The sequence below is a fragment of the Hemicordylus capensis genome, chromosome 4 (genome assembly GCF_027244095.1).
Source record: "Hemicordylus capensis ecotype Gifberg chromosome 4, rHemCap1.1.pri, whole genome shotgun sequence".
In the NCBI taxonomy this organism is placed as follows: domain Eukaryota; kingdom Metazoa; phylum Chordata; class Lepidosauria; order Squamata; family Cordylidae; genus Hemicordylus; species Hemicordylus capensis.
This window is the reverse complement of record NC_069660.1, coordinates 70,033,415-70,058,211: the sequence shown is the minus strand read 5'-3', so window position 1 is coordinate 70,058,211 and position 24,797 is coordinate 70,033,415. Positions and strand designations below refer to the sequence as shown.

The 24,797-nt window shown below is 42.3% G+C and overlaps 1 protein-coding gene across 8 annotated transcripts in view; it reads left to right on the top strand.

Moving 5' to 3' along the window:
* ATP2B4 (ATPase plasma membrane Ca2+ transporting 4) overlaps window positions 1-16,963 on the top strand; it is a 234,218-nt gene extending 217,255 nt beyond the window's left edge. For 6 of the 8 annotated variants that reach the window (XM_053250136.1, XM_053250139.1, XM_053250132.1 and 3 more), the window contains one exon: window positions 14,259-16,963. In XM_053250136.1, the coding sequence (XP_053106111.1) occupies window positions 14,259-14,564 (306 nt within the window). In that variant the 3' untranslated portion in view covers window positions 14,565-16,963. The remainder of the gene's footprint in view (window positions 1-14,258) is intronic. The other 2 variants (XM_053250138.1, XM_053250137.1) reach the window with 1 other exon arrangement.
* The last annotated feature ends 7,834 nt before the right edge of the window (window positions 16,964-24,797 follow it).

Here is a 24,797-nt window from a genome sequence, read left to right as displayed (position 1 = left end):
GCAAAGGATTCTGGGACATGTTCCAAGTGCATATTCATTTCATGTGAGCCTATTGGACCTCATGGTTACTCTGTGTGAACTGAGTGTGCCCTGCAACATAGAAGCATAGAATTTTGGAGTTGGAAGGAACCTTGAAAGTCTTCTAGCCCAGTCTCCTGCTCTCCTCCTTGCTGAACACACCTTTTTCTATTCCACTTTATGGAACTAAAGGTATGATTTCAGCATTAGACTCAAAGCATCTCCTTTCAGAATCCTCAAGGTGGGGAAATGAAATTCCGAGACATTACCAGTTATTATTCTCCAACCTGTGAGTTTGTTTATTGGATCTTAAGTATGGTTTGCATCTTTTTCTAGGAAGGCTCTGACTTCAAATCATCATCCCTACTGGACCTTTTCTTTGGTACCAATCATGCTAGTCTTTCATGGGTAGATTGATGGTGTGACTAATGGCTTCCTAGCTTCCAATGTTACTTTGGAACTTGGTCAAATTTTTTGATTCAGTATTGTTAGGAAATCATATCCACCTCTTTCTTGTACTTTTAGAAGTCAAAAGACGAGCCAGAATCTACCCCACTGGGTGGATTTGGGACCATTGTGAACTCCCAGGATTGGCATACAAGCCATTGGCAAACTAGCCATTGAGATTACACTCCCGTTATTATCATTATAATAATAATTATTAATAATAATTTGATTTCTATACCGCCTTTCCAAAAATGGCTCAGGGTGGTTTACACAGAGAAATAATAAATCAGTAAGGTGGATCCCTGTCCCCAAAGGGCTCACAATCTGAAAAGCAACATCAGATAGACACCAGCAACAGTCACTGAAGGTACTGTACTGGAGGTGGATAGGGCCAGTTACTCTCCCGCTGCTAAATCAAGAGAATCACCACGTTAAAAGGTGCCTCTTTGCCAAGTTAGCAGGGGTTAGCAATAGTCTCCTGTGTCTGTGGCAGCCTTCTACAGTCCCACTTGCCACCCTTGCCATGGCAGAGTTCCATCACTCTACGTTAAGGGTGACAAGTGGAACTACATCCTCCTCTCCAGCTTGGAGTTGGGATGTGGATGAAGCATCAGCTGCATTGAGCTCCAGAACATTTCAAAAGTCAGTTCAAGTACAGTAAAGATCTTTGTGCACCTCTCTTACTGTTAGCTAGACCTGTTTGAATAAAAGGTGGCAGAGGCAAGCCAGGAAATGCCGAACACTCACAATCTAAATGAGCCCAAATATTTCCCTCCAGTTTTGCAGGGGAAGACTAAGGCTGGCCATTAGGGCAGTAGGCAGCAGAGGCACTTTGAGAAGTACCAAGATCCTTCCCTGTTCAAACAAGCCCCCCAACATGTCTCCCTGGCTGACTGAAGCGGGGAGCTGGCTATCTGGGTGATGGGCAAGAAAGGTGCCCTGAGAAGTATCTCCACTGCCTATTATCCAAACAAGTCCCAAAGAGAAGCTCGGAAGCTGGGTAACAGAAGCGCTCTGAGGTCTCCCTCTGTCGCTCAAATAAGCCCCAGCCTTTGGGCGGCAAAGGCACTCTGAGCTCCTTGACTGTCTCATTCCAAACAAATACTTCAGCAGGTAGATTCAAGGCAGAATACATGCAGCAAAAGATTAGTCCTGCTTATTGTTGTAACAGAGAAGATGGGTGTGGATCCTTAATTTCACTTAAGTAACGTCATTGTCAGATGAAGTTAACTTTATGATCATATGTACAGGTTCTTGGAAATAAATAAATTGATTTTTTCCCCTCCCAACCACTTTAAAGACATGATCCCCGCCCCCGCCCCAGAATCTTGAAATTTGTGGAATCCTGGTCTATTCATTGCAAGGGAAGGGGCGGGGGGAGGCAAGCTGTCTCATAGGGAAGCTTGTCCTCCGTTACTCATCATCTCATTCTAGAACACCCGGATTCAGTTCCTTGGAGCACAGTTTGGACACCATTGTTCTAAAGTACCATCAGGACACAAATAGCTTTGCTTTTTTGCTTTCGTACAAATGCTTCAGCAGGTAGATTCAAGGCAAAAAACATGCAGCAGAAGATGAGTCCTGCTTATAGTTGTAACAGTGGGTGTGGATCCTTAGTTTCACTTAAGTTACTTCATTGTCAGATTAAGTTAACTTTATGGTCATACGTTCAGGTTCTTGGAAATAAATTGACTTTCCCCCCCCCCCAACCACACATGATCTCCCCTCCACCCAACCTTGGAATCTTTAAAGGAAGAAGAACCTGTGAACAAAATGCAGGGGAGCTCTGAGATGACATCAACAAAATTCAGTTTTCAACTGTTTAATTGTGCTGGCCCATCCTCAGAATGTCTTCTCAGTATGAAGGAAGGTCAACTGGAGCTGTCAATGAACAGTTTTAACATACTAGGCTTGTTCTCACGATTATGAATAGGGTAGGAGAAGCTGTCTACCCTAATTCAGAAGCTATGTGCACACCCTTTTTCTGCTAATGTGTGAGTTCAAAACAAGGTCAGCGGCACCAGCAGTGATTGTATGGAAGGAGGTCTTTTCCTCCATCCTCATTAAAGTCCTGGGTAGGAGGGAGTCCTCTGACCCAGCAGCTGCTTAGCACATGAGCATGGATCGCACCTACAACCTGTTCTTAACACACACAAGCAGAACATGGGAGCACACACATATGAACTCACTAGAGCAATAGACACAATCACTCCTAAGCGTCCTCTCCGACTTGCTTTAAAGTCAAGCCCATGGTAATCAAAAGAAGTACGAGAGCTGAAGCAGTGACATAGACACAAATGGAGGAAGACTCAGCATGAATCTGACAGGTTGCAACACACAGGACATTTGAAGATCTATGCTCTGGCTGTGCGGGAAGCAAAGAAGTGGTTCTTTTCTGTCCGCATTGCTTCTGCAACTTCATGTTCAACGGAGTTGTCTAGGGTTATGATGCTTATGCTTATGCCCCCTCCCCCTTGAATTTGAACTTGGAACCATCAAGTCACTCACTGTGACATCTTCAATGACTTTTTTGCGGATAAAATATTTGGGCCGAGCTGGATTCCACAGTTCCTGCAGAGTCTCTTGTCGAGCTGTCCACCAACTCCTCTTATAGGATTAGATTGGATCACTTTCAGTTTGTGACTCCTGAGGATGTGGACAAACTGCTTTGGACTGTGCGTCCTACAACCAGTTCTCTTGATCCTTGCCCAACTTCGCTGATCTCATCTGGTAATCATATCATCAGAGAGGGTCTGGTAAATATTATAAATGCTTGGAGGCAGGATGCCTCCTTGTCTTAAGGAGGCTCTTATTGGACATTATTTGAAGAACTGCATTGGATGCCTCAGAGTTGGCTAATCACAGACCCATTTCTAATCTTCCATGGTTGGGCAAGGTGATTGAGCAGGTGGTGGCTTCTCAGCTCCAGGCAGTTTTGGATGATACAGATTATCTAGACCCATTTTAAACCGGCTTTTGAGTGGGCTATGGGGTTGAGACTCCCTTGGTTGCCCTGATAGCCAATCTCCAATTGGCTATCGACAGAGGGAGTATGACTCTGCTGATCCTTTTGGATCTCTTGGCAGCTTTCGATACCATTGACCATGGTATCCTTCTGGGTCGCCTGAGGAAGGTGGGATTGAGTGGCACTGTTTTACAGTGGTTCCATTCTGGTAGATTCTAGATGGTGTCGCTTGGAGACTGTTGCTCTGCAAAGCAAGAGCTAAAGTATGGAGTTCCACACAAGGCTCCATACTTTCTCCAGTGTTCTTTACCATCACATGAAACCACTGGAAGAGATCATCAGGACGTTTGGTGAAGGGTGTCATCAATATGTTGATGACACCCAGATCTATTTCTCCATGTCAATTTCAATGGCATAACCTCCCAAAATGCCTTCCTGGAGGTAGTAATGGGCTGGATGAGCGATAAACTGAAGTTGAATCCAGATAAGACGGTACTGACCGGGGGGAGGGGGTGGGGGCGGGACCCGAGAGATGGTTTAGATCTGCCTGTTTAGAATGGGGTTACACTCCCCCTTAAAGATCAGGTACATAGCTTGGGTGTAATCCTGGATCCAAAACACTCTCTGGTTTCTCCATTTAAGGCAGTGGCCAGGAACGCTTTTTATCAGCTTCAGCTGATACATCAGCGACTCCATTTCTGGAGGTAAATGACCTTAAAACCATGGTACATACGCTGGTAACCTCTAGGCTTGACTACTGTAATGCACTCTACATGGGGCTGCCTTTGTACATAGTCTGGAAACTACAATTGGTACAGAATGTGGCAGGCAGACTGGTCTCTGGGTTTACCCAAAGAGACCATATAACACCAATTTAAAAAGAATTGCACTGGCTGCCAATATGTTTCCGAGTGAAAGACAAAGTGCTTCTATAAAGCCCTCAGTGGCTTGGGTCCAGGTCTTAAGAGAGCACCTTCTTTGTCATCAACCTGTCACCTATTAAGATCATCTGGAGAGGCCCGGTTACAGTTGCCACCAGTTTGTTTAGTGCCGACTCAGGACGGGCCTTTTCCGTGGCTGCCCCGGGGGCCTTGGAAAATGCTCCCTGTTGAAATAAGAGCATCTCCTTCTCTGTTTGCTTTTAGGAAGACCCTAAAGACATACCTGTTCTCACAGGTTTTTCACTGAAATTAATTCTAAACTATTTAATTAGTTTTCATCTTATGAGATTGTTTTTATTTGTCTTGTAAATTTTAACAGTTTTTACTCTGTTTTACATTTGTTGTGTTTTAGCTCTGTACACCACCTAGAGATGCACATATCAGGCGGTATAAAAACATGTTACAGGTTGAGTATCCCTTATCTGGACACCCGAAATCTAGAATGCTCCAAAATCTGGACACCATGCCATAACAAAAACAAAAAACAAAACGCCTCAGCTCACTTGCTCACAGATTCCCAATTTTGCTGCTTTTAAACATGCAGTCAAAAATTACTTATTTCAGAAAGCTGTTAGTGACAGGGGTTTTGTCTGTAATTCTCTCTAGTTGCGCCTCTGTTTTTATTGTGAAGCTTTTAAATGTTTTTGATGTTATCGCTTTTGCACTAGAAGGAAAAGGGAAAGCCCCCCTCCTCCACTCTCTGCTCAGTTTGGCGCCTGCTCTGTTGGCATCTGTTTTGGTGCTCTGGATCCCATGCCCAAGATATCTTATTATGCAAATATTCCAAAATATTCTGGAAAAATCCAAAATCCAGAACACTTCTGGTCCCAAGCCGTCCGGATAAGGGATACTCAACCTGTAACTAAATAAATACCACTCCAGAACTAGGGGAGGAGCTTTCTCCTATCCTATTCATTATTGTGAGAACAAGCCTTCTGTTTCTGAGAGGCCCAAACCTAGAGCCACCAATAACCTTTGTTCAGGTAGACGTTTCCCAGCTCTATGTGGTCTTTGGATTTTGGTGGTTTTGTGCTGCCCTGCAGCATCCAAGGAACTGCTGTGACTTCTGCATTTGGCTTCAGCTCCTTGTTCCTTGCCCTCCGCATGCACTCTAGATCCAGTGCTATTTTGTAACCATCCACTAGGTGCTTGACATACTTCAGTTTTGAATTCCAGCTTCCCAGCATTGCCCGCCCCCTCCCCCCCCACCGCCTTTCAAGCTAGTTCAATAGGTGAAGCCATTTGGCTCTATAATGAAAGTACTGCTAGTATATTCCATGTCAGAGCTATCCAGATGAGCGCGTGTTCCCTTAAGCCTGGGGATCTCCGTTCTCCATGCCAGTGTGTGTGAGCCTGTTGATTAAGACTCATCTACAAGTTGAACAAGGTTAAATGCATTTTCAGGTCCCAAGACTGGGCTGTACTTGTGTCTGCAGAGCTGTTTTACCACTGTCCACAAAAGTAATTGTCCTGCCTCTTGGGGCCTCACTCTGATATACGCCAAATGATCTTGTGGACTGAGTTGCCATACTATACTGTTTTCAATTAGTGCTTTCACACTTTGGTGTTTCTGTGTATGCCAGCACTCTGAAACCAAAGATCTCTGGGAGTTCCCTTATGTTTTTTAAGGTGGACAGGGGTATTGAATTTCAGCAATGTTTCCATTTTAGTCTCCTGGCAATATGGTAACCAAATCAGATAGTTTAGCCAAATGAATCACACAAATATAATTGCCTACATTTTCCAGGTGAACAAGATAGCCTTTCACCCCAGGTAGAAAATAGCATTTTTCCCGCAGCAGCTAGTGAACTCAAGAATTAGTTATGAAGAGAAAATTGAGGCTAGCCTAGCAGCATAATTTAAGGGCAATTGTGGCTTTATCTGTCTATCTACTGTGATTGAGCTTTGGCAAATGTGCCCATAACCTGTCATTTTCATGTAAAGGAAGGACCAAATGCAGGGACTTTGTATGTGATCATCTAGGGGTGATTTGGAGTAGGGGAGTCTTTAGCCAGATCCCCACAGACGACTAGAGCCTCCGTTTGGCTCTCCTAACTAACCACCCAGACAATCATGGCTGGTGAGAGCTGGGACCAGGGAAAGCCTTCCGGGTATTGGGAGAGACCTCCCACAATACACTGTGCTGCCAGCAGTAAGGAATACCTCATTACATCACAGCCACCCTCTGATTGGCATGAGGGGGAAGGAGGTGGGACAAGCCCCACTCAAACTATGTTGAGTAGATGATCACAGAGTGTCCTGTATAGAGCAACACATCCACAGATCACAGCCCCTCTAGCTGCAGTGCTCTCTGATAAATATGATGGCTGGCAGCCGGGACCTACAAAAACGGGGAAAAGCAGACACATGATCAACAACCTTACTGGGTTACTGGGGCTCCTACTTTTCACTAACCTGGGTTAGGATTGACAGTTAGCAGCAGGGCTACCCAGATTCAGATGACCAAGGCTTGGGGGCTTTGTCCTGGTTCACATGAGCATGCAACCCTGGATTATCTCCCTCAAAACCAGGTTTAGATGATCATGAGATGAGGCTTGCATTGTTATAAATAAGATAGAGTGATGGCCACTATAGAAACATAGGGAACTGCTTTAAGTCGAGTCAGTCCATTGGTCCATCTAGCATAGTATTATCTACACAGACTGGCAGCGGTTTCTCCAAGGTTTCAGGAAGGAGTCTCTCCCAGCCCTACTAGAGATGTCAAGAATTGAACCTTCTGCATGCAAAGCAGATGTCTACCTCTGAACTACAGCCCTATCCTTTAAGGGGAATATTTTATAGCAGACAGTGCTCATGTCACCCATACAAATGCAAACCAAGGAAAACCCTGCTTAGCAAAGGGGCAACTCATACTCGTGACCATAAGACTGGCTTCTCTCACCATATTAGATGCCTTTCAAAAAGGGATACAGATTCATAGATAGGTCTATCAGCAAGTATTAGCCATGGTAGCTGGATGGAGTTGTCATGTACAGATTCAGTATACCTCTGATTACCAGATCCTGAGAACAGATTATCATGCAACTTCCCAGATGCATCTAACTGGCTGCTGCTGCAGCGTGAATGCTGGGCTAGGTCTGATTCAGCGAGACACTTCTTAAAACCAACAATCGGGTATTGGTCTTGGAGCAGTGAACAAAGTTTATTCAAATGACTAGGCCTTGCGAACAGCAATCAGGGACAGTTTGCTCCAATACCAAATAGCCTGGTTGGCCCTTTGTCTTCCATAGACATTATGTCACTTCAAACAGCAGGCAATAACTGTCTAGATAGTAGCGTGATTCAGTTATTTGTTATGAAGCATCTATAGAATTTGTTCTGATAAATACACCATCACTATATAGCACAGAGAGCCATGCTGATAAGATAGAAGACTTCAGGAGGAATGCATAAAGGGAAAATGAAGGCACTAACACAGATGAATACAGAGGATTCAACCTTAGTTCCTGACACTTCAGGAATAACTAGAAAAATGAGCTAGGCTGGATTAAAATGCCAGTCTGGGCAATTAAACTGGAACCAAATATTTCATTGCCTGAACTGAAGTTTGTCCATGCAATGGAGCTTCACCAATGCACATATGCAGAGGCAGTGCAAACTCAATGTTGTTCGCAGGAGCAATTCAGACCTTTCAAATCTACTTCATGACTTGAATGTCACTTTTCACTCATTATCAAAAGTGTATCAGTGAATTCTTGAAGTAACAGTGAACTGAGACTTGGAAACATCTGGATCCCATTTTCCACTCTCACAGGTTTTGTGTAGATTCAATCTAAGCTGTATGTTGCCACCTTGTAGACTGACTGCGTTATAGACCAGGGGTTTACGACTCACATCATCTCCTGCCACAGCAGCCATTGTGTCAGGGGATGGTGGGAGCTGTAATCTGCAAATATCTGAAGATCCAAGGTTGAGAACTCCTGTTGTAGACTGAAGCCTTGGCCTACAATTCTCCTTTGGAAAATGGTGTGAGTGAGGGCCATTTGCAAAAGAGAAGATACCCATTCACATGTAATATTCAACATTCATACAACAATGGTACAGTGTACACAGGTACAGATGTGTACCCAGGTTCAGTCATTCACATGTTACGTTGAATGCAGGTACAGCAGTACACTTCCTATCTGTACCATGCATTTGAAGGGCCTGTATCCAGGCTCACTTTTAAAATGAACACAGGTACAGCCACTCCCACAAATGCACATACCAGCATACAGACATCTGTATACTTATGCAACATAATGTCTGAATTGGGCTAAGCAGTGGGCAGGAACAGGGTGCTTAACTTCCCCCCCACCCACTGCTTCCCCTTACTGTTCCCCTACTGCAGCCATTCTTTCCCCAGCCATGTTCTAGACCTGTGTTTGTGTCATGAACCTTGTGCCTGCAGCCCTGAGTGCATGGGTCGAGCAGGGGTAGACAACCTTGGCTTTCCAGTGTTATTAAGCTACAACTCCCATAATCCCCAGCCACAATAAATTGGGATGATAGGAGCTGTAGTTCAACAACAGCTGGACAGCCAACGCTGCCTGCCTCTGTTGCAGAGGGAAAGTGGTAGGTGTGTGAAGGCTTCTACCCACTGCTTAGATACTAGAAACAGCCCCTTGCCATGCCAGTTGGCAGAGAAGATGCAGTAGCTGATCTTTTCAATACGCAAGAGCTCTATTCACATTTGATGTTCCATGCATAGACAATCTGTGTAGAGTATATGTTCATACAGTAATCACAGGTTTGTGTTCAATGCACATACAATAGTCTATTTCCTGTCTGTATGCTATGCTTGAGGGTATCTGTACCCAGGTTCACTTTTAAAATGAACACATGGGCAGTCATTTCACTAAAACATATATGTGTGTACAGACAACTTGTATGAATGTATAACAGTGGCTGACATACTGTGTAATGTTACATGTGCATGTTCTAATGTGTTCATTAGGGGTGTGCACGGACCGGTCCGGGGCCATGCAAGAGGTCTCCGGACTGGTCCAGAATTCAGGCAGTTCGGCGGGGGTGGGGGATGGCTTTAAGGGCGGGGAGGGTAGTACTTACCCCCGCTGCTCTTTCACCTCCGGCGCTGGACTTTTCTAAAACGTTTTTGGGGCGGCAAAGTTCCTCCCTGCCGCCCCTGCCCCCGTCGTTGTCTCCCGATTTTACAAGTAGTAAAAGTTGGCGCCATGCATGTGCTCGTCGCGGTGCGCGCGCATGCCACATACATCATTGTGACGTATGCAGCGCGCACGCCGGCAGCAACAACGGGCACACGTGCGCCGCAATGGGCACATGTGTGGCGCCAGCTTTTACTACTTGTAAAATCGGGAGACAACGACGGGGGCAGGGGCAGCAGGGAGGAACTCTGCCGCCCCAAAAACGTTTTAGAAAAGTCCAGCGCCGGAGGGGGAAGAGCGGTGGGGGGTGGGGGTAAGCACTAAGCCCCCCCCCCCGCCCTTAAAGCCACACTTCCCCAGTGCCGGACCACGCTTCCGTGGTTCCGTGCACATCCCTAGTGTTCATGCAGTTGTGCAAGAGCCTTCTTCTGCAAGCACAGAAATAGCACATACGCAGTTGCACAGTGGTGCAGTTATTATTTCCAATGACCTTGTTGCCGCAAAACTCCATTTGTGCAATGTTTGTGCTTGCTCAAGAGTGCTCTTGTGCAACTGCATGAACACATTACAACATAAACATAATGTCACGTGCTATGTTGTTATTTATTTATTTATTTATTTATTTATTTATTTATTTATTTATTATTCAATTTCTATACCGCCCTTCCAAAAATGGCTCAGGGCACTTTACACAGAGAAATAATACATAAATAAGATGGATCGCTGTCCCCAAAGGGCTCACAATTTAAAAGAAACATAAGATAGACACCAGCAACAGTCACTGGAGGTACAGTGCTGGGCGTGTAATGGCACTATGTTAATGGCACTGTGTTAGCCATTATGTCTAAAATAGTCGGGTGATGTGAAGTTTCAGCCATACTATAAGTCATTTTATTTATTTATTTTATTTGTCATATTTTTATACTGCCTGATATGTACATCTCTAGGCGGTGTGAAGTAAAGTTGTGCCATCAAATCGGTGTCGACTCCTGGTGACCACAGAGCCCTGTGGTTGTCTTTCATAGAATACAGGAGGGATTTACCATTGCTGTCTCCCATGCAGTATGAGATGATGCCTTTTAGCATCTTCCTATATCTCTGCTACCTGATATAGGTGTTTCCCATAGTCTGGGAAACATACCAGTGGAGATTCAAACCAGCAACCTCTTGCTCACTGGACAGGTTATTTCCCCACTGTGCCATTAGGTGGCTTCTAGGCAGTGTACAAGATTTAAAATATTTAAAAATCAACACATTAATATACACAGGAGAGTTATGAAAACAAATTATTTAAATTATTTAAATTAATTATAATTAAATGCTTGCAAGAACAGGAAAATCTTGAGGGTCATCTTGAAAACAAACAGAGAAGGAGATGCTCTTATTTCAGCAGGGAGCATATTCCAAAACCCCTGGGCAGTAACAGAGAAAGCCCGGTCCTGGGTTGCCACCAAACGAGCTGGTGGCAACCCTAACCAGACTTCTCCAGAAGATCGTAACAGGCAGCAGGGTTTGTGACAAAAGAGGCACTCTCTTAAATAGCCTGGTCCCAAGCCATTAAGGGCTTCATAGGTAATAACCAGCACTTTGTATTTCACCCGCTAACATATCGGCAGCCAGTGCAGTTCTTTCAAAACCAGTGTTATATGGTCCCTTCGTGTTGTCCCAGAGACCAATCTGGCTGCCGCATTCTGTACCAGTTGTAGTTTCCGGACTACATACAAAGGCAGCCCCACATAGAGTGCATTACAGTAGTCATGTCTGGAGGTTACCAGCATATGTACCACTGTTTTAAGGTGATTTACCTCTAGAAATGAACATAGCTGACGGATCAGCCAAAGCTGAGAAAAAATACTCCTGGCCACTGCCAACCTGAGAAACCAGGGAGAGCTTTGGATCCAGGAGCACTCCCAAGCTACGTATTCCGTTGTGTAGCTCAGAACGGTCAGGACCTGGATGGGCCAAAAGAAGCTCAAGCCTAATCCCTCCAAGACCGAGTTGCTCTTGTTCAGTTTGAGATCTGGCCAATTGCCATGTGTGAGTTTATCTCTTGATGGGGTTGTGCTTCCCTTGAGAGAGTCAGTTTGTGATCTGGGGATCCTTCTGGACCCGCGGCTCCTGCTTGAACAGCAGGTGGAGGCCGTGGCCAGGGGTGCTTTTGCCCAGCTTCAGTTGGTTCACCAGTTACGGCCTTTTCTCAACCGGCAGGCCCTGGCAACAGTAACTGATGCCTTTGTTATCTCTTGCTTGGATTACTGTAACATGCTCTACCTAGGGTTGCCTTTGAATATGATTTGGAAGCTTCGACTAGCCCAGAATGCAGCAGTCTGCTTCCTCAAGGGTGGCCATAGATTTGATAGTGTTACAACTCTTTTACAGTCACTGCACTGGTTGCCTGTTGGCTTCCCGGTCCTATTTAAAGTGCCGGTTCTAACCTACAAAACCCTTATGGGTTTAGCAGCTATATGTAGAGCCAGCGTGGTGTAGTGGTTAGAGTGCTGGACTCGGGGAGACCCAAGTTCAAATCCCCATTCAACCATGATACTTGCTGGGTGACTCTGGGCCAGTCACTTCTCTCTCAGCCTAACCTGCTTCACAGGGTTGTTGTGAGGAGAAACTTAAGTATGTAGTACTTGGAGGAAGAGCAGGGCTCCTTGGAGGAAGAGCAGGATATGAAATGTAAATAATAATAATAATAATAATAATAATAAATATATCTAATATCTACTAATATCTAATAATAATAAATAAGAATAAATAATAATTAATAATATCTTTGGTATCGCCTCTCTCAGTCAGTTGTATCCCATCCTGTGAGGTCTTCTCAGCTGGCCCTCCTTAGCGTCCTGGGCCCTGGTGTAGTGCGTAGTGTCTGGGCCCGTAGGAGGGCCTTTTCTGTGGCTGCCCCTGTTCTTTAGAACACCCTCCCCTCCACACACAGTCTGTTCAGCCCCCTCCTTAGTGGCTTTCAAGGCCCTTCTCAAGACCTATCTTTTTGCCAGGCTTTCGCCCTTTGGTTTTTTAAAATTATTGTTATTGTTCACCACCTAGAGTCTTTGGAAGAGTCGGTATACAAGAAATTTTTAATAAATAAACTGCCATCTTGGAGATATTGATAATGACACTTCAGAATAATGTTGAGGCCTGTGAAATTTGAAAGCAATAACTTTAATACAGTGGGCTACCAGTAGAGATTGAGAGTGCTCTGCAAAATTTTTCCTAGGTTGGAATATTGCTATGTGTGGGGATTATATCTCTATGGTAAAAACTGGAAGCATGAAAACATGTTTTCTGTAATGGCATAGGAATGTCGCTACCACTATATTATAAGTTGTGAATATTCGGTATAAAAGGGGGAACTGAGTCTTTTCTGGGCCTGAAGTTTAACAGATCTAAAAACCTGTTATGAATTTTGTGCCATCTCTGCATAAAATATGAATTGCTGTGTTATATATTTTAATTTGCTTTTGGAATGTGTTTCTGTGAATTATACATTGCATCCAGATCCTTGCTAATGTATATATTATTAGTCTGGAATATAGCAAGCCATGATCATCACACTTCCATGTTTGTTGTATTGGTTTGTCTGGCTGAACATAACTTTTGCAGAACTATGCTGCATCCTATAAGGGGAAGATGCCTCAGCTCCAATGTCCACAATGACTTTGCATTGCAATTTGCACTTTTCCTTCGTGACCGAGCAAACTGTGATTTATATGGGTGCTGGAGGAATAGCATTGCCCTCCTGGGATCAGTCTGGGATTCAGACTGGGAATCTGTCTGAGATTTTCAAAACTGCCAAAGTGGGTTGCAGTTTAACAATTTGCTGTCCAGTGTGTTTAGAACTGCAGGCAGAGCTGCTCAAGAGCCATATGTGTAGAGGTCTCGTTTCTTTGCAATCAGCCAGAATTGTACACAAGGCTGATAATAGAGTGCCCATCCCTGAGGCATTTGGGGTCTTATTTTCACAGGCCAAGTACACTGACAAGCTCCTGCCCAGAGCAGGTGTGAGTGCTTGACACAGGTGTAGAACAAATTCTGAAGTTAGTAACTGCTCTTGGTGAATGCTGGTCAGTTTCCAAGCCTGGTAACTCTATGGTGGCTCAATGTTGGCTCCATTTTAGCAACTGTCATCTAGTTTACTCTTGCATGCTCACTGGTACGTTCATCATTATTGGCATCTGCTTGGATTTGCTGCAGTACATGATCTCAACCTTTTTTCTTTTTCTTTTGTGGCACATTCAGCCAATTAATCTGTTTTGGTTTGAAAATTTAAAAACTGACACGGTCACTTCCCACCCTAATTTTGCCTTGAAGTAAATCACACTTTGTGAGTGTATATGTTTAACTCACCACTTTGAGCTGTCTTATTTGGGTATTTTTTGTTGTTGTTGAATACACAGGCACATATTTGAGAACGATTGTGCTTTGAATGTCCATGCATTCCAAAGCTATTGTCTTAGAAATGTTTTATGTCTTTTCTTGCAGCTTCTGAAGCCTCCTCATAGTTGGTTGCCCCATCACACTTGTAGTGCCTGACCTTTGACCCATGTGGCCATTCTGGTTCTTCATAGATCCTCTTTTCATATTGATTTTAGTTTTTGTTTAAAACTACTGTTTTTGTTGCTGCTGCCTCTGATGCTGTTTTTGTTATACTTGGTTGCGTTCTTCTTTCCCCTGAAGTCCTTAAGGGCTCCCTTTGGCCACCACTGACTTCTGTGTTTGCTTGTTTTCTTCCTCCCCAATCCCCCTTTGGTACAGATCAAAGTGGTGAATGCGTTCCGTAGCTCCTTGTATGAAGGTCTCGAGAAACCCGAATCCAGAAGCTCCATTCATAACTTCATGACTCACCCAGAGTTCATCCTGGAGGAAGACGAGCCTCGGACCCCATCCCTTGATGATGCTGATCAAGACCTAGAAGATGAAGGACTCAAAAAGCTAAGTGGGGAGAGCCCAGGCGAGTCCTCACCCCTCAACAAAAATAACAATGCAGTGGACGGCGATATAGCTGAGGACACCATTCTGGAGCCAGAAAGCTCTTTACACAGTCTGGAAACATCGGTTTGACCTCTGAACTTTGCTCCTCCTTCTGCTTCCTTCCCCCATGCAACATAAGCACCAACATCTGACCACACACTGCGGCCACTTCCTGTCAAGTGCTCATACATATATGCCTATATTCCCTTTCTGCTCCCCTCTTTTATGATGATTTAGCTACAGGAACCACAGTACCACATGGTTAGAGTTTTACTTCTCAAAACCAATTATTTGGTGCCTCCCTTAAGTGAGAAACTGCTCTTAAGTTGGGTTCCACATGGCTGTACTAGTGGTTTTTCCTCTTAGAAGTTGCATGCTTAAAGAAACAAGGTTCATAGTCTCTTAAAGAGTCGGGTTAAGCATCTGATGATGCAGTTGTGGGAATAGCTCCATTTTTAATCACAGAATCTGAATCTACATATTTTTGGGGAGAAGGGGATGAGCACCAAGGGGATGCAATTTCTTTATACAGGAAAGGGGGATCTAAATCAGGTATTGGATGTTAAAATTAACCCAGTCTTCCATCTTGGGGAGGGAGGGAATAGTACCTGACTTTTACCATGTATCTGTGTGTCTCTCTCTCTTTCTTTCTTTTTTCTGTCTCTCTCTCTCGCTCTCTCTCTCTGTGTTTCCATTGTAGTATTGATCAAACAGGAGATGAGGGTGGTGGGGGGGAAGTCTTAAAATGGCTTGTATGTGATGTGATTTTTAATAAGGCCAAAGCAGCAAGGAGATGTGACAGCACCATGCTCTATGAAATTAGGTGAGGGAGTTTGCGTTAAGAGCAAATTATTTCTAGACTTTGCATTAGCTGAGATATGTGAAGGTGTTTTTTTTTTTAAATGCTTGTTTGAGTCAGGTTTTGGATTTTGCAGTTCTGCCTATTGGGCAAATAAGTCATTGGCCCAATAAAATAAATATCTCGACCCCAGTCTTGGTAAGGACAGACCCCAAAGAATGTTCCATAAGTCTCAGCTGCGGCCCCTGCTTGGTTATCAGAAGGGTTGTCCAAGGTCAGGTATGCAATATGTATGCAATGTTAAAAGATACAGCCACACCAGCTTTGGTGATGAGCTTTCAGTTCCTATAGTGTCTGTTGCGATTTGCTTGTTGAAGAATGAAAATATAACAAGAAGGAGTCTTGAGCACAAAATCTTGTGTCAAATGCTTTTAAAGGGGAGAAATGGTTAAAGAGCTGATTCTGTAGAGTTGGAACATGTCAGCAGTGGCACAGACCCATCTTCCTCAGTTAGGTAAAATAAGACATTACAATATAGCTCCTCCACATTTCTCTTCCCTCCTCACTGTACCTGAACTAGCCTCCATCCCTTCACAAAGTGGTTGCCTCTCAACTATTTCAAAAGAATGCCAGAGAATGAAAGGTAAAATGAAAGGTATTGCCCTCATCTTGGTGTATGTTTTTGAGCATCAAGCTGTTGGTAGGTGAGTGAAACTATGTGATTCAACTCTGGCATTCATAGCCATATGGGGAGCCTCCTGATGAAACTGAGCATATCAAATTGAGGGCCAGATTGTATAAGAGAAGAGTGGGCATCCACAGTTCTGTTTCTGTGGACAGAGCAGTTCTCGGAGCTTGGCACTGTGGGCTTGTGTCACCACCATATTCTTTTCTTCACTGTTGTAACCATCTCTCAAAGGTACTATCTAGAAGCAAAGAGAGAACCCAGTTGTTAGCAGCTGTATTGAAGGTTTTGTTGTCTGGCCACCTTCCCAACTTTCAAATCAATACAGCTGTCCTCTATTGGTGGCTGTTATTTACCCCCCCCCCTTTTCTTTTTCTTTCCTTTCTGTCTTTCTTTTTTGAAGAACGCACAGCAGAAATTCCTGTGCCTTGTCTAAGCACTGCCCAAAGCGCTGCCTGCCACACGGGAAACCCGGTGCTTTGCCAAGAGATAAGTGTTCCTTAAACAAACAAAAATGAAAAATAAAATGGAGCATTTTGATTTCATTTTTGAACCCCTTCACCTTGCAGATTGGTCACTGAATTTCATCACGAGTTCAAGGCAGACCGATGAAAATTCCTTCTGTAGGTCTTCTGTTCCACTGCTGGTGTAAAGAGGACTTGAATGCTAGGCTCAAACAACTGCCAATATCCAAGGGTGGGAAACACCCATCATCAACCATCTTAATTGCAAATATGGCACCATGCCATTTCCTTTTGTTTGCCTTCCAGAAAAATCCACTTCATTCCTTTCATCTGAACTATACACATTGGGAGGAATATGGGGGAGGGGCTATGTGACCTATCTGATGACAGAGAAGTAAAACACCATTCATTTAGTTCTGTTTTAACAGCTATACTGCTTAAAAGGTCATTTTTTCTATTTAAAATACTTGCAAAAAAAAGGTGATGTTAGGCGCTTGCATAAATATTTATGAAACATTTTTGGGAGGGGTCACTGGTTGTTGGGTTGTTTTGGGGGGGTGGGGGTGGGGTTTTGTTTGGGGGGGGTTGTTCTTTTGATATGTTTTATTACCTCGAACATGTTTTGAAAGGAAAACAACAGTGGCACTTTCAAAGTCATTCTCAGAAATCTGTAATTGACAGGTTGCCGTCAGGGGTCTGGCCTTCATTTTAGTTTCTTTCTTCCTTCCTTCCTTCCTTCCTTCTTTCTTTTAGCTTCCTCAGTACAGGAGGGTGGGGTGGGAGAGGGAAAATAATTATATAAATATTATGCAAAAAATATATAGTTTTCTTTAGATCAGAAACAGATATTTTTAAGTCAGCCATATGTATTTTGTTTAAAGGAAACAAAGCTGTGAGTTATGTAACTGCAGTGGAATGTAGTCACATGGCTGGCAGTGGAAACTTAGTGATTGGTCAGACTCCAATCAGCTTCCTTTCTCTGAACAGCCATCTTTGTACTAAAGTCAGTTGTGTTATACAGAAATGTTTTTTATATAAATTATGTTGATATGGCTGGTTGCTTAAAGTATAAGTGTTTATCGTGCATACATTTTTTTAAATGTAAAATTGGGTTTTTTCTATCTTAGTTTCAGCGATAAACTGGCAACAGTTGACTGGCTTAAGTTATTAAGGAATTACAAAAAAATATGTGGCTGAGATACAGTGCTTTAAATACAAGGCATGGGCCCCAATCCACAGATTCGTAGACTCGTGCATTCGCCAAACAAGTGGATGGCATTGTTGGATTGCACAGCACTAATCACTTGCTTAGGGGTGCAGGGGAAAGAACCACCTCAATTCAGGCTCCCCACTTCCCCAAACAGATGAACAGTACTATCAAAGTTTACTGTATCAGCCATCTTTTAGGGGAAAGGTACATAAGCCCAATCCAGCAGGGATCAGAACAGTTTTGACGCCACACAGCATCCTTTTGTGTGCATTTTTATTACATTTCCAAGAAGGTAATCCATGCACAGAAGACTGCTTCCATGCATACTCTACACTTGCTGGATGGGGATGGTGGTAGATTATTTTGAGAAATTGCATACCTTGAAAGACAAGGAGGATCTTTACTGCCAATGGAAAGATATGGGGATGGGGGGGGGATAATTCAAGGTTGTGCCATGTCAGACAGGAAATGAGGTAATATCCTGTTACTTTGCTTTGGAATGTTGTGTATTTTTTAAAAACCTGACCTGAACATAATTTTGCATCCAGTTCTTAATAGTAGGAACTTTTTTTCTTTTTGTTAAATAAATTGGCAGATTGGTACCAAAGACATTACATCACTTCCTGTGTGCAATGAAGAATATCCATTTTTTGGAGTTAGAATTATGTAATTGGTTTTTATTGATTTGCACAGGGATCTGACTTAATTTTTTCAAAGGTTTGTGCAATAAGTTTTAAGAAAATATTATTTTTTAAAAAGACAACAATTCCAATAGGAAAACAAATCTAACTGTAATTTTAGCCATGGGCAAATAGGAACATGCATAAGGGTACAGATTGTAGAAACTTCTTCATGTATTTCATTCCTCTTATCTTGGAACTCAACACAAGCCCCCATCAAGAGTTTGTTGAGGACCCCCAAATGAGTCCAATTCAACAGGTCACATCTAAAGGCAAGTATTATATAGAGAACTTATGTCTCCTCCATAGCATTGCCCTAGATAGTTCTAATTCAGCCCTTCTTTTCTGTCCTACTTTGGTTTTAGGTAAGATTAGGGCAGATTACTGGGATGGCTCTAATACCAACCACTGCTTTAAAGAGGACAGAAAAGTGATGGCAGATGCTTAGGAGGTCACCAGTCAATATAACTCTTCACAAGGGTACCTTTGACAGGGGCTCCCTTTTCCTTGATGAAATAAGGACAACCTACCTGCACAACTGAGGAGAGAATATGGAAAGAACTAGATTTCTCTCTTTCTCTGTTGTCCAAAATACCTTTGGAGCAGCTTCAATATTGTATTGAAGCCAATGCAGCTGCAACCCGGTTACTCTGTCCAAACTTTATGCTTTTTTAGTGGAAATATCTGTAACTCAAACAACAACAACAAAAAGTCCTAACTGCAAATGTATGTTCCCTTTGATGAGCCCATGGCTAAGACTACTTGCTTGGGGTTTTTTTTCTGCCCACAAATAAATATATATACAATATTAAAATAAATATTTGTATATATATTTATCTGAATTTGAAAGCTTTTCTAAAGAAGCATGCAGATAACAATGTTAAGTTTTCCTTTTTTTCAGTAACTAGTATAATAAGCACTGGTATTTTTGTATAAAACAGAAAAATTGAAAAAACAAAAGACTGAATATTATGTGGTATGCATGACATTAAAAAAATGGTGGTTTCAAAGCAATATGTACTCTGGTGTGTTTGCCATATTCTAGAGTCCAGCTTAAAGTGCACCTGATCTGTAATTGCATTTTGATATTATTTAATCTCTATGTACAATGTTTTGCATGTATTTATATGGTTCTTGGGAAGAAAATTTGTTTGGTTTGGGGGGAGGGGTAAAGAGAGGGATGGGGTTGAATGATGGACTTCGAGCTTCTTTCGGAACATTTGAAGCTTCAAGTATAGATAATGCTCTGATTGGAAACAGGATGGGGAAATCAAGCCAACTTTTTTTTTTAAGGTGCAATGGGGGGAAAGGGATAATGTTTTGAACTAATAAAGCTTTTTTTGCTGTTGAACAGAAACAATGCGCGAGTGCGTTGAGAGAATAAACTGTGCCCACTTGTAACCGTGATGTCTTCAATATGTGTCTCACCAGTTTATGAAGTCACTGATCATCTACTGAAGCTGAGATGAAGGATAACTTGAATGAATGTAAAAGTCCAGCTTGGAACAAAGGCGTAGTGTGAAAGCTATGCTAAAGTTTGGGGAAAAAACAACTAAAGTCAAAAGTCATTTTGTGAAGTTTTCAATATCCAACATTTCCAGTATCCAAGTTAATATCCAAAAGGTTTTGTGCCACTTTTATATTCTGCCATCTCTGAGCAAGGTCCAGAAAGAGCCATCAAATACTAGCCAAGGCTAAAGATGCATATCAACAGGTAGAACAATCCAAAAGAGAATTTATTTTAATGGATGAAAAGCAGCATTCCAGAAACAAAAATAAGATGTGCATTTTTAATCAAAAGACTCAAAAAACTAGAAGAAAAAGACCAACAAAATATTTTTACAATCTAATGCACAGTTATGGCCACTAAGATCTGTATACAAAGTATGTATTAATATTGTTTACTTAGAGCATTTGTTTATCCTGTCTTCTATTTCCAAGGAAGCAACAAAAATATAAATATTCAATATGCATATTTCCATCATTATATGGAATATTATATTTTATCTGAGTGGAACCTACATGAGTGGTTTTGGGTACAAAATGGAGACCTAAAGGCTAGTTCACATATTACCCTTTTAGTATAAACACTTCTGAGATTGAGCATGTTCCTGAAATTCAGCAGTGCATGAAATGGATGCATGTGCTTATCACACTCAGTGTACATTATGAAAACCTGGTGAAAACAGCTATAGCCAATCGCACCACCCTACAACGTGATTTCACATTGCACATATGTATCTGTTCACTAAAAGTATGATGTCTGAATCAATCTGCAGAGTTCAGTGGTAAGAAAAGTTTGGAAATATCATTCTATGAAAAGTATCATATCACCACCAAATAATTTTAATAGGAAAAATGTGAAGGTCTGATGTAGCAAGCATTTGCTGCGTTCTGATCTCACTCCCTTAATCAATGTGAAAGGGGACAATTTAATACTATAATGCAATGTAACAGAAAATGATTATAATTTCAATCTGGTTCAACAGAATGTCTGATTAGGTTATTCAGATTGAGTGTGTAGGGTACATTATTTAAGATGGCAAACATGCCTCTACATTTTCAGACCGTGTGATGAGCGAGGGTAAACATAAACATTATTCAGCCACAGTGACCAATGAAGAATTAAGTCCAGATGAAAGACTTGTGCTAAATTCAGACAATACCATGAGTGGGAGCCAGTCCATGTCCTGTGCATGCAGAAGGAAGGTCAGCAGGAGGGAATCCTGCATATAGAAGCATGTGCTGGATGAATAGGATTCTGCAGGGCATTAGATCATGCCCAATGCTTCTAATATTTTACCAGCCTATAGCCTAAATAGGAATTGGTAGAGAACTAAAAACATGGTCCGTTTCACTTGGTTTTCTTGTAATACATTATAAGCACTTTATGATGAAACTTTTTCAGTTTTAACATTTTGAAGTATATCCCCAGCTTCTTACAAAACATGTTTTTAAAGGAGTTAATATTCTATTTAGAAAAAGAAGTGAGCTGAGATCATAAACTTTCTATTTGAATAGCTGAGGGGCTGCAGCTCCTGTATTTTTTATTTAACTGCTGCATTGAAAGATTTTCCATTCATTGTAGCACTGTGGTAGAACAGGCTGTACCTGCTCAAATGCAGTTTCCTGTGCAACCATTAAAAGATCAGAAGCCTTGCTCCTGGACCAAATCTAGCACCCCTTGTGGGATACAACAGTCCTACTTCCCATCACTTTGGTGGTTCCTGTTTACCAAGCCTCTGGCAATTGGTCTTGTTCCTGAAACTACTTTATGGCATGATTTAAATGAGACTGGGTGCATGAGAAGTGCTTATCCATGCAGGCTTTCATGTGGTCAAGTCATCAGCTTTAAAATACATCAGATTCCATTAGTACAGCATTTATATGGGAACCCAGCTTCTATCCGGGCCACATCTGTAAATGCTGTATGCAGAAATGCATGGGTTTAAACATGCTGCTAGGCCACATGGGATCCTGCAGAACAAGTGCACTTTGGTTTTGTGCACCCAAGGTCATATTTAAATCAAGCCTGTTGTATAATGCTCAAACAAGTGTTTCAGTGCTGTCAGTAGTACAATACAGAAATTGGATGGTGTGGAAACTAGCAGAATAATGTATGTTTATGAATGTTGTGTCTAATCTCAGGCTGGCAGGAGAAACAGTCCTGTGAATTTCCAAATGGCCACAATTTTCTTCACATGGAATTCTTTATAAAGCTGCACATTTATTTGTGATAAACTTGTGAGTCAAACGGGTACTTGACAGAGTTTAGGATGATTATAGGTCATACCAAAGTAATCACGGGTCTTAAGAAAATATTGTGGAATACAAATCTTAAAGAAAACTAGGAGGGCATTCTTACTTGCTATGCAGCTAAGCGTTTTTCTATTATGGTTGTCTTCCATGCTGCCATATAAAAATGCCAAATTATGTGTGATTGGGCTTTATTTTCAAAGAGCTAATTCATGATTCAAATGAACCTTGTCTGATTTCTGTGGCCTATGTGGTCTGTGGTTCTTGTTCTTGTGTGGCCTGTGCTCCTTTTGTACCATAATTTGGTAGATGTGAAAGCTGCCATCTTTGTGCCTTTCAACCAGCCCACCACTGCCCAAGCTCACTATTCTGTCTTCTGCAGAATTGACAGTGCTGTTTATCTGCAGCTGCTTCTTCTTCAGACTTGACTTATGAGTGACAGAGAGAGGTTTGAGACCAGGTTGCAGGCAATTGTAGTACTACCATATTGGCAATCTAGGGCCTAGATCTGATGAAAACCAAAAAGAAAGGGTTAAGAGTACGTACTAGGTAAGGGCCACATGGATAACTGCATACTAAACCCATTTCAAATGCTACAGATTGAATGCGTACACATTGCATCGTATACCTCCTAAAACTATCATTTGAGATACCTATAAAGAAATATAAATACTTCTTTTATATAGGATAGAATAAAGAAGATAGTCAAATGCCTCCACAACTCACATTTTTCTCATACACAAGCCAACTAACAATGGCCAAATTTAGAAGTAAATTTCAAAGAAGAGTTCTTTAGAGACGCATTCAAAGTCATGTTGTTTGATAGGAAGAGTTAACTCCCATTATATCAAAAGAATTAATCATATTTGTAGTCTTTCCTCCACCCCACTGTAAAGAGGTGTTTGTATGTGGGGGCAGAATCACCCATAGTCATCAAATAGGAAAAAAATAATTTCCATAATTTTTATTAACCAAATATGAGAAAGAGGCTCGAGATAATTAAAAATGACAAAGACATTTCTTCCTCAAACAGACTTTGAGTGTAGAAATAAATCTCCATCCAGTTCCAGTGTGTACTCTGTCAGGAGTAGTGCTAAGAAAACAAGAACGAGAGTGAGAGGAAATGGGACTTCCAGTTAGGAGGAGTATCAAGCTCCTTAAGGATTTCAAATCCAGTTCTGACAAGACATCTGGCAACAGCAAACAGGAACACATCCAAATCAATATCTCCTAAGTTCTGCTTCAGCTCCAGTTTGTAGAGCTTGAACACCTCTTTAGTCACCAAAGTGAGTGCCGTCAATTTCATCGGCATTGGCCTCCAGTCTATTCTTGCCATCAGCCACTACTGTCACCATTGGGGAAGAATTAGCCTCCATCCTTTTAAAAGCCAGACCAAAATCTTTAGTCCCTTTGGCTAGGTTGATCGCTGCTTTCGGGCCTTGCCATTTTCTGAACAAGTCTGTTGGCTTCACAAACAGACTGAAAGTTGTGGTTCCTAGAAAACTGGATTAGGATTGTTGTTCAGACCATTTGTTTTGCAGCTCTTAAACAAAGAAATTGGACTCAGCAGATCACTGCCCTATTCTATGGCAAAAAAATTAATTAATTTAAAAAAAAAGTGTAAACCAAGCAAAGCCTCACTAGATATCAGTGCCGAATATTTACTGCCTCTGTCCTCTATGTCTGTCGCAGTCTATGGTCCTCCACAGTGTGTCGCTGACAAATCCAGACTGAACATGTGAGGCCATCTGTTGTCCATGGGCAAGCATTTTTTAATCTAATTGTAAATAAAAAGATACAAAAATGTGGCCCATTTCCTTTTCTCTTTCTGGTATGTTTTGGTCTCGAGTTGTGGCAAGTCATGAACTTGGTGATGCAAAGGAGAAAGTAGTAAGTGATTGTGTGTGTGGCTGGCTTCTACTCTTGACTCAGTCCTGGAAATGTGGATACTTGTGTGGTCCAAGTTTGTGCGGTCTCACTTGTGAGTGGGTGCTTGCAAATCTTCACTTTACCACTCCAGCCTTGCTCCCTCTAATGTCACCCAATGTCAGTGATCAGTGTGCGTGTGTGTGTGTCAGAGCAATGTACGTGGGGATATAATGAGTACTAAGAACATAAGAAGAGCCTTGCTGGATCAGGCCCAAGGCCCATCTAGTCCAGCACCCTGTTTCCCACAGTGGCCCACCAGATGCCTCTGAGAAGTCCACAATCAGAAGATGAAGCCATGCCCCCTCTCCTGCTGCTGTTCCCCTGCAGCTGGTATTAAGAGGCATCCTGCCTCTGAACCTTAAGTTAGATGATAGCCTTCAAGACTAGTAGCCGTTGATAAACCTGACCTCCATGAATTTGTTTAAGCCTCACTTTAATCTATCCAAGCTCGTGGCCATCACCGCTTCCCATGGCAGAGAATTCTATAGATTAATAATGTGTTGTGATAAAAGGTACTCCCTTTTGTCTGTCCTAAATTTCCTTGCAATCAGTTTCAAGGGATGACCCCTGGTTCTAGTGTTGTAAGAGCAGAAGAAGAATATTTCCCTATCCACTCTCTCCACACCATGTGTAATGTTATAAACCTCTATCATGTGTCCCCTTGGTTGTCTTTTTTCTGAACTAAAAAGCGCTAAATGTTGTAGCCTTACCTCATAACACCGTATATTTGTATAGAGGCATTATAATATTAGCAGGGCTTTTTTCAATCCCCTCCTAATGATCCCTAAAATGAAAGCGGT